At 43.5% G+C, this 10659-nt stretch overlaps 1 protein-coding gene across 3 annotated transcripts in view; it reads left to right on the plus strand.

Moving 5' to 3' along the window:
* Window positions 1-3210: 3210 nt before the first annotated feature.
* The window catches only part of LOC149342068 (uncharacterized), an 11377-nt gene continuing 3928 nt past the window's right edge, over window positions 3211-10659 (plus strand). For 2 of the 3 annotated variants that reach the window (XM_089542080.1, XM_089542081.1), the window contains exons 1-3: window positions 3212-3515; window positions 5661-5812; window positions 6532-6599. In XM_089542080.1, the coding sequence (XP_089398206.1) occupies window positions 3351-3515; window positions 5661-5812; window positions 6532-6599 (385 nt within the window). In that variant the 5' untranslated portion in view covers window positions 3212-3350. Of the gene's footprint in view, window positions 3516-5660; window positions 5813-6531; window positions 6600-10659 lie in introns of all 3 variants that reach the window. The other variant, XM_089542082.1, reaches the window with a different exon arrangement.

The raw sequence follows: 10659 nt of genomic DNA on the forward strand, positions 1-10659 counted from the left end.
ATGAACGCCGATATCCGCTTCGAAATCGGAAAGCTAAGTCGGACTAATGGCGTAAACAGAGCGGAGTTGGGGACTGGTTAAGACTGAGTAATGACGCAGCTCATAACATTGCTATGTGCTTATGTGTTAAAATATCGGAGTTGCTAGTTAAGCCTTTCTGTCATTAAGTAACACTTTTACACAGGATGCAGAACATGCCCGACTTCCTTTCGTTATCTTTTTTTTTGTCTGTGCCGTGATTGTGCTGGAAGTGGGAGCTCCTTTGTAACTGTGGTAAATTTATTTCGTCCAGTTTGGACTAGCAAGGAGAGGCTTGGGTGCTGAGTTTCATGTTTGTCTGTGAAAGAAGATCAGTGCTGCCCCTGGAGACGCCAGTTATGACAGCTGCGGCATATGGTGCAGTGCAGTGGTGTTGTGTGCAGCGAAAAGTGTTTTGTCGGATGGAATGTGCGAGGCGATTCAGAAAAAGAAGGGGAGCTGCCTGGACTCAAATGTTCGGAGAACTTTCTTCTGGAGGGTGAGCGAGTGTGACGTTCCGTGCGTGAAATACCAGGGCCCATATCTTCGTCGGAATCTTCTTTGTGCTCAACCGTCCTACTCCCTTGTCTCCCCTTAAACGGTCCGCGTTCGGCGGCGCCGTGTAGACGGAGCCCCCAGCGGCGGCAAAGCCACTGAAGGGGTACAATGGTAGAAAGCTGCCGACGGGAGACAAACGACATTCCAACGAGGGAGGTCGGGGGGCCGCAGGCGCCGCCGTGGAAAGGAGGAAGAAAGAAACATTCCAGTCGGGAAGACAGGAGATCGGGCGTGGCCGGCGGAGCAGATATAGCTGGGGAGTGCGGACGAAAGGCACGCTGAGGACGACATCGGACACGAAAAAGGGTCCTTGAGCGCCGAAGCCGGACGGCGCGCGGTTTCTGCCAGCCACCGACGGATCGCAACTCCGGAGCCCCTCCATCGCCCCCTTGACGGCGCCGCCACGTAAGGTCGGACACCCCAGCCTCTGATGTACCATGTATAATTATTGATTACATCATTTTGTTTAAACTGAGCCATACGGTGTCTTCTTGCCTCTCCGTCCCGTGTGGACCTGCGCATTATGTGGGGTCGTCACAGTTCCCTTGATCACAAATCCGCTGCTGGCGAAGATGATGTTAAAGCCCTACCGATTAAAGCAGTTGCTAGTGTTATCGCAAAGCGCCTAACCCATATTTACAATCAAATGTTATCCCTTGGTGTTTTTCCACAAAGATTAAAAATTGCTCGTGTTACTTTAATACAGAAAGGTGGTAAATACAATGAGTAACACAATTACAAACCAATCTCAGTCTTATCATGGTTCTCCAAAGTTGCAGAGCGTATCCTACACAAACGATTTAGTACCTTTTTATTGTCAAAGAAAGTTATTGTCCAACAGCAGTATGGATTTCAAAAAGGAAAATCAACCGAAACGGCGCTGCTGCACATTAAAGACAAAATCATTCGGAATATTGAAGCTAAGTTATTTACAGTTGGAATTTACTTAGATTTTCGGAAGGCATTCGATTCTATACAGCACCATATCTTGTTCAACAAGCTTGAAGCATATAGCGTTAGAGGCATCACACAAAGTCTTATACGCAGTTATCTTCTTGAGAGGTTCCAGTTCACATCCATACACGGCATTGCATCGGGGAAAGGTAACATTAAATACGGCGTTCCTCAGGGCTCTATATTGGGGCCGCTGTTATTTGTTCTGTATATAAATGACATCGTTAACATTTCGTCAGCGGGAGAAGTGTTGCTGTATGCTGATGACACAAGTGTATTTTTTTCCGGAGAGAGCCTTGAGGAACTTGAGGCCACGTCAAACGCATGGCTGGATGAGCTCAGTTTATGGGTATCAACAAACAAACTTCACATAAATACAAAGGAAACAAAATATATGATATTTTTTTTAAAAAAAAAGCCCAATGTCTTCAACCTAAACCTGAACTTTAATAATGCATTGCTTGAACGCGTAGATTGTCATTCCTTTCTAGGTGTTACTTTTCAGTCGAACTTAACATCGTCCTATCATGTAGAAAATATAAGAATGAAAATAGCCAGAGATATTGGAATGTTATGCCGCCTTCGAAATCTCGTCCCTGCCAGGCTCCAAAAGCAGCTTTATTTTTCACTTGTACACTCACACTTTAATTAACTGTGCTTTAATATGGGGGACCGGAATTAAGACTGATAACGATAGACTATCTGCACTGCAGCGAAGGGTCATTAGAACATTATATAAAAAAAATGTACACCCTGTAACTTTAATGAGAACACAAAATATCCGACCTTTTCACGAAATATACACACAGAAATTATCTGCCTACATATTCTCTGAAGTATCAAGCAATTGCAGTTGACTTGTTAGTCATTATCTAAATAGAGATACTCCAATAAACCAAACCAAACCTAAATAGAGATACTGACTTTCATTGTCATAGAACAACCAAGGACAAATCATGCTAAACAGACAATTGATCATCAAATCATGAAGTTATGTAATAATTAACCAGACATTCTCGAGATCGCAAAATCATGTAGAAGGCTGAGAACTTTCAAACGCAGAATACAACTTCTTTTCACTCCAAATAGCTGGCCAAACACGTATGAATAATGATTTATAATTGCAAATTTATTGTGTTCTGGTTTCTATATTTGTGTACAAAATGTTAACAATATGTGTTTTTTTCTTTTTGAACTTGCTCCATGTGCATTTTTGTACGGTTATGGTTGCTGTATCTAACTGTATGTGTACTGTCTCCATGTATTTTGTAACCGGAATCGTATTTTGTAACCGCTGCTGTGGCGCCCAGTGGGGCCAGGGCCTCGTCAGGAGACTAATTAACTCCTTTTGTCCTGCCCCACGGGCAGTACCATGTATTTCCCACCCAATAAATAAAATAATGATATTGCACCAAGCTGACGCGCACCGTATCTGCTCGGCAGATATATAAATATCGTGAATGTAATTGAGCTGCCAACCGAGCGCGGCAACGTTTAGAGTCCGTGCGCCTGTAGTACACCAAGCGACCAGTGTTTAAAGTCAACGATTAATGTTCTTCAGGCATCAGAGTGACACTCTTGTTTTTATAATTATACGTCGGATGTGAAATGTACATCCTACAGTACCAGCGGAACAATCCCCAAATGGGGACAATCTATTTCGTCTGCGAGGCTCATCAGCCAGACTATTCGTAACGCAGCAGGACGCCGATGTGCACTGCATAGGAACCAGGCTATTAAATATCCGAAGTTGGCTCATCTAAAAGCCAGGCTGAACAATATTTGATACTAAAGCATTTGTGGTTCTGCAAAAAAAAAGAATGCACATTTGCGAAGCTGAACGCAGTATACGTTCTGTCGGGGCCACGATGAGATCGCTGCTTTCTAAAGCGGCCTTCGGCGTTTTTATTTCCCTCCTGGTGCTCCCAAGATCTCAGTGCAAGGCGAAACACCAACTCAACCATGACGTCAGTGATGCATTCAAGGCACGTGAGATAAGCTTTTGTCTCCTTTCTACTGACAAACACCGCCGAACAGCCTCCATCTTTGGCTTTAGGGCCTTTCTGAACTCAACATCTACCACTGTTAGTGTGAGACCACTGCACATAAAGTGTGGCTTCTTGTTTTGGCCGTTTACTTAATGGTCAAAGTAACGAGTTGCTTTGTACAGCGATGCGCAGAATACCAGGTAATCGAACTCAAACCAAAATTTTAAAGCGCATTTCACAGTGCCAATTAGATGGCCTGCCGCCAGCAATCTCCCGTTCCGAATTTCACCCAGGACGCAGGCTAGCTATGCTGGCTTGTATGTAGAAGCCGCAGCGTATGTAAGTCCGTCCAGTTCAGTGTGCCCTGATGATTTGGCGTGAACACCTGCACTGTGCTTAGTCTCTTGTGCCGTAGCTGCATCATGTTGGGCCGCTGCGACTGCAATGAGAGACAGAATAAGAGAAGAGATACAGATGCGTCAAAGCTGTGCATATGTTACGGCAGTATGCAAAATCAGTTTGTTCCTGCAATACTCAGAACGTCCACATTAGAGCTTTCCGCCATTGTTTTTTTTTTTTGTAATCGATAGACCCTGGTTTGTTACATACGTCAGATCAGGTGACGCTTGAGTTCTTCATGCACGAAGGAACGCCTATATACGGTGGTTCTTAGCCGTCATCCACATCACGTCTTGATGTGCGGCTCTGGTCGACGAGGAGGGTGGTACATAATTTATTTCACATACTGTCAATCCCATTGGGATTTTTACAGGATGGGCATATAGTAAGAAGGTACAAAGCGAATACAAATGGAATGGTATACATTAAAAACACTGTTATTTTCAAGTAATTACATGAGTATGGGAAAAAAAACTCAGATAACAGAAAATAAAACACATAACGAGAGAATATTTTTCACAGAAAAGGGTGCAATTTTATACATTGTAAGTAATATGTTCATAAAGATGCTGTTACATGCAGTGATACGAGTGGTCTGTTGTACTTGAATAATTATGATTTAATTATCTATTTAATTATCGCTCAACTGTTCTTCTACCAAAGTTACAAATTGGTAAATGGGTAAATGGTAAATGGGGCGTAACGTCCCATACAAGTACATAGTGTGGAATAAACTCTGTAGTCAAAGATTCCAGGTTAATTGCGACCTCCCGGGGTTTTTTAGTATGCCCTGTCATCACATTGCACACATTGCAATTTGCCGCAATATTTAGGCGACTGCGATCGATCTCGCGTTGTACTCAGCAGCCGTACGCCACAGCCATAAAACAACCCCAGAAGCTTGTCGATGAGGCGAGGACGGCTCGATAGAGGAGGTCCAAATTTTGCGGTCATCGTTAGCACGGAGACAGAGGGTTAGAAGTATTTAGCAAAAAACGTCGCCGCGAGAGCTTCTAAGGTCATGCATCTTCGAGCCTCGCGAAGAGTGTGCCGCCATACAAAGACGCATGGATGTGATGCCATTACGTAATACATCTAAAACCTTTAACGATATCCCGATGGAACAAAATAAAGCCCTTTCTTTGAAACTGTTCTGCGAAATAATCCAGACATTTTCCACACTCGTGTTCAAAAGTGGCCAGTGGCGTCTTTAATTAGCAGCCTTATGTCACTGAAATGTCCCGCGGATAAGAAGGAAGATTAAAGGTTGTCATAAGATCAAGGACCTGATCCCTATTGGGTGCGTAAAACGAGAGTAACGACAGCACATAAGTGGTTCAATTTCACAAGTTCCAGTTTGGTGGGGCAAACAATCCATAAACCGTAGTGAGGATTATAATCCAATCGTTCGAATGGCTGCGCATCTCTCACGACCGATTTCGGCTTACCCGGAAACAAGCATTTCTTCATTATACCCATAGCGCTGTCACAGTAAGCGTTCACACAGCAGCTCTTTCTTTAAACTGTGCGTTCAAACAGCGGTTTAACACCTGTTGAAGCTTTAGACTCACTGCCTGTGGTATACAACGTTGAAACATTTTTTTTCTTTCAGTTAGTGGTCACAGAAGCGCAGAAAACACTTTGTCTTACCACTGTTCAATCGACAGTAGTACGCGTCAGTTGCGTGCTGGTAGAGCAGGAATTTTTGTGCTGTGTTACAGTTAAATCGTTGTTTTGTTCCAGGCCATCGGGGCTATGGTCTACTCTGTTGCCATGTTGGACACTGACCAGGACGGAAACTTGGACTGCCTGGCTGCCTTGCGAACGGACTTCGATAAAAACGGCCCAAGCGCAACATATGTGTGGATTCTACCTGGCCTTAACGGCAAAGAAGGGTAAGAGTGGAGGACATTTGTTTTCCGGAGAGCTAGAAAGCGTTTCGCTAACCAGTTTTAAACCGCAGCTCTTAAGCGACGTTCATGTGTGGAACGTCAGCGTCGGCCACGCTGTCGGCTTAACCGCGTAGCAACGCGGAGGGCACAGTGTGCGCATAAGAACGAAAATGGTGGAGGAGAGTGCGGCGAGAGTGGAAGACAGCGGTGTAGTGGAGAGGAGGGCCCCGCAAGACTGGTGCTACGTCTGCGGTGGTGGCTGCCACGAATCTCACCGCCTAAAAACAGTGCCTAGTTTCGGAGGAGAGCCTCACCTGCGTCGGATAGCGGTGGATAGCGGCGGATCTCTGCACGCGCTGCCTTAAGCATAAACCCAGAGCCATCTCGATTCGGCATTGCGTATTCCGCATGCATTAGCCTACAGTTCGAATGCAGTCTACTGACGTCTAGGCTGCTCTCGTCTGACTTTGGAAACGACCACTTTCAATCATGCCTGCTGCCGATCAAAAGTACAAAAAAAAACGGCTACCCTCTCACGCAGAATTATGCACTCTATTCCGGATCACAAACCGAAAGAAAGGGCACATGTATAACTTCGGAGATAAATTGCTGCGCGGAAAGTTGCCTGATTGATTGCATGATCACAAGTTCGGAGAAAATATGCATATACTAGCACTCATTTTCGAAATAATATACGTATATTCTCTGTTGCGTGTTTTCAGAAGGAACGTAACCTTCCATGTTAGGCCCGGGGCAACGCCTGACAAGCCTGTGTTTACGGTCGGCGACGGTAAATATGATCAACCTTGAATGAATAATCTATTTTAACAACAGCGCAGGGCATGTGGCTTGTTACTTCTGCTTACCTTCATTTTTTTTTATTACTTCCAATTGAGCCCCTACTAAAATGCAAGTGACCAGTGATTTGTGAAAATAGCTGATTAATTTTGCAATTTTCAGTTTCCATGTTTCTATGACCAGTAATGTAATAACTGATGGAGCGCGGATGCATCACATATAGCCGGAAAATTTCAGTTATTTCATTTACAGTCATTGGATCAGACGCTGCTCTTTTTCCTTGCATAGAAGCATATGAGAAACGGAAGCTGGCCTTCAAGCGCTAATTTTTCATCCCGCCATTTAAAGTAGCTGTTATGAAACCTAACTTAACTGCTTTGTCTAATATTTTCCTCTCAGCGGGCGAACATTGTCCACTATATGGAATGGAGCTTAAGCTGGTGAGGTTTTTCTGCCGGTGCAGAACATTCAGCTATTGTATGAGGGTACATAATAATTTACCTTACAACGCAATACGGCTAGGCAAAAACAAGAGGTCACATCCCTTAGAAAAATGCACATTGAGTTTCATAGGACCATTTTTGAGACCTTGTAAAGTATAAGATGTTTCAATAAAAACTCAAACTTTATTCAGCTGTATTTATGTGAGTTAAGAGACAGCTCAAATAAGTGCCATTTAAATCTCAATGAACAAGTAGCCAAATGCCTTCCAGTCGATTGAATGGAAGTTAATTTCTTTTGCCAATGACTTTCCTAAGGCCTAATTTTTTATGGAATCATTTTCCTAGAGCCTAATAATTTATGGAACACTCAATAGAAAGCTGATCAGTAATGCTTGAAGCAGAACCATTCGTCATTTGTTCTGAGATATTTACTTGAATAACTGAAACATTGGTGCAACGAGAAAACAAAAGAGTTCAAGGCGTATCGATGTCTGCGTCAAGCATCGATTTGAAGGATTTGATTGAATTTTTTTTCAATAATCGTGTGCTAAGGACTCATGTAAACATTAGCTTGGAGTTAAACCTCTTGCTTTCTGCCACCTGCAGATTGCGCTAATAGATCTGAAAATCTTTTCGAAATCTCCGGTTATTAACGGCTCTCCACTAATAGTAGGTATAAAGCTCTTCATAGAGTGTATATCTATGAACGCGTAGGTTTGAACTGGGTGACTGTTGGTTGAAGCATGTACAGTCCTTATTGCAATGCCGTCTCCACGAACACAGTTGTTAACTGATGGTTCCAGAGTGCCGGCAGAGAATGTATTTTCTGCAAAATTTCTTCACTCGGGTTATAAAACTTTTTTTTTTCAGCGAAAGTTGCGCATCCCTTAGCAAAAACTAATGCGTTTGGAATATACGGAGGTCTATTTAAAATGTATTTTAAACATATTTTGTATTCATGAATGCACTAAAAATATGTAGGAAATATGTTTCTGAAATTTCATGCTTGGTATTCGAAATATATTTTTAAAATGTGCCAAAAATACCTCACTTAAAGCATACTTCGAGCACTTTTCAAATACATGAAAAAATATGCATGCAGTTTTAGCATCTTGTCAGTGTATTAAAAGTGTATTTTCGGAAATATGAAATTAATTCATCGAAAGTATACTTCAATTCTAGAAAACGGGCAGCCCTTGTAAACGTATATGTATGCAGTTTTAGCATCTTGTCAATGTATTAAAAGTGAACTTTCGTAAATATGAAATTAATTCATCCGAAATATATTTCAATCCTAACAAACGGGCAGTCCTTTTAAACGTCTTTGCACACTTCTAGCTGCCATGAACAGTCGAGTGCTCGAAATCGTGTTTCGGGAAATGGCATTTGCGTGTCGTCAATGTATTTGAAGTGTACTTCCGTGAATACGTAATTAATTCGTCCAAAGAACACTGAAATTCTAGCAAATTGGCAGTCCGCATTAGCATATTTGCAGCGCACTACAAGCTGTCCTGAACAATCTAATGCTCAAAATCGAGTTTCTGGACATCGCATTTTGGTGCTGGCCATCTATTTAAAGTGTACTTTCGTAAATACGCAATTAATCCGTCTGAAGTATATTTAAATTCTAACAAATGGGTTGTCCGCGTAAACATATTTGCATTACACTTCAAGCTACCGTGGAACAATCTAGGGCTCGAAATGACGTTTCAGCGAAGAGTGAAAACTTTCCCTTTCTTGTCATCCTTTCGTTTATCGTAACTTCTAGCAGGAAGGTGATCACCACTTATACCCCTGCTACACGGGCGCTTCGAATGCCTTCCAGCCGAATGTCATCTAACGATGCTACATGTGTTCTGTCTAAGGGAGTGCTTGAAGATAATATTACGTCAATGAATATTAACCGCGTCAGCATGAAATTTCCCCGGGAGTGCGCCGATGAGGACGACTGCACTCATACTGTTGTTTACATCGCTTGTTTACATAACATAAAACGCAATCTGCGCTTTGGTTCTAATAAACAATCTGTTTTCTTTTTTACTGGTTGTACTCGTGATTGTTTACGCAGTGCTACAATGTGTGGGAAGCGATGATGCGATCGCACGCCTGAGAAAGCCGGGTTGTTGGCATCGCGCAGGACTGGCGCTTCTCGCTTCTTGTCCGGGCTTTCTCCGACGTGACCAGTACTTTTTTTTAAACTACTTTATCCAGAAGTATGTATGGCGACTGTTCGCTTTAACTGAAACGGCCTAACTTGTTATCCACAACCTAGCGACGGCGACGACTGCTGCTGGCCGTAAAGCACGGCTCGGCAGTCTGGGTCACACTGGCGATTCCCGTTCATCGTACGCGTGCCCTGCGATGTAATCAATAGTTGATTTCAGGTCACTGTTGCCAAAACTACACCTGGTGACCATTTGCATTCGCTAAAGCTTGTGATTCGCTCTTCACAACCGCCGAAATCACAGATCCAACCCTGCGAACTCGCTGGGCCTAGTCGTCGCGGAAGGGAACAGAGCCGTCGTCGATTGAAACTGATTTGGCAAGCGCTTATCGCTGGTGAGTGTTCAGGTATGCACACGTGAAATATAGCCGTTCGTTTCGCTCATTTAGAAGCGCGAGCATGCACACACCGCCGCCTCATCACCGTGCTCTCGCTCAGCCGCCGACAAGGCTGACCGTCCGCCGACCGGATTCGTCGGTGTCGTTGGCCTGAAAAACGTGACCCTCTAGAATCATATTATAGTAAACTAGATATTTCACTATAATTACATGCTGTTGTTCAGCGTGATATATACTGTCGTTGTCGGACTAGTGTGACCGCCGTCGTCGTCGTCGCTGTACACTGAAAACGAGCTGAGGCTTTCGAATGCGTTTCGAAAGTGTCGTGCAGCACCGCGGCAGTCCATCGAGTCCGAATGTCATTCCTATTCTCGAATACCATTCCACTCAATGTCATTCGAACATTTCCGTGTGAGAACGTGATAGCATTATACCAGCAAAAGCGCCTTGGGTACTTCTGGGTCCGAATAAGCCAGCGGAAAGGACCCCGTGTGTCAGGGCAGACCGGCTCCCTTACACGCCCATGTATCTGTTGGTTGACAGTTCGACTCCTGACCTGTGCCTGACGCAAGTTTCAACTAGCAATTCCGTTCTCAATTAATCCCAGATTCGAACGCGACCAGTAGGGTACTTCTGCGATAATTTGGAAGCCCACAGTATTTGCGCAAAAAAAGGTATCACCGTGCAAAATAGTGCGTCGCTTTCGCTGGGTATATATACGGCAAGCCAAGTATAGCGCTTGTCGTAGGATTTGTTGTTTGCTGTGTCGCTGTCGTCTTGGTATGCTGTATGTAGGTATCTGCCGCTCCCATTCAATCACGTGACCTTATAATATCAGACTCCTGTTGATTAATGATAAATACCCGTGTACGATTTGTTCTCCAGTTGATGAATTAACCCGTGTCATTCCATGGAGCCGCCCAGTAGACTTTTTTTTAAGCCCGAGTAAACACATTTTTAATGTATTAAATGTATATTTTTTAGTATATTTCTAATGTATATTTTTATTATATTTTTAATGCATTATAAATATGCTAAGCGGGCAAA

Source organism: Amblyomma mixtum, chromosome 5, assembly GCF_055824585.1.
Source record: "Amblyomma mixtum isolate Tamu chromosome 5, ASM5582458v1, whole genome shotgun sequence".
NCBI classification, from domain to species: Eukaryota; Metazoa; Arthropoda; class Arachnida; order Ixodida; family Ixodidae; genus Amblyomma; species Amblyomma mixtum.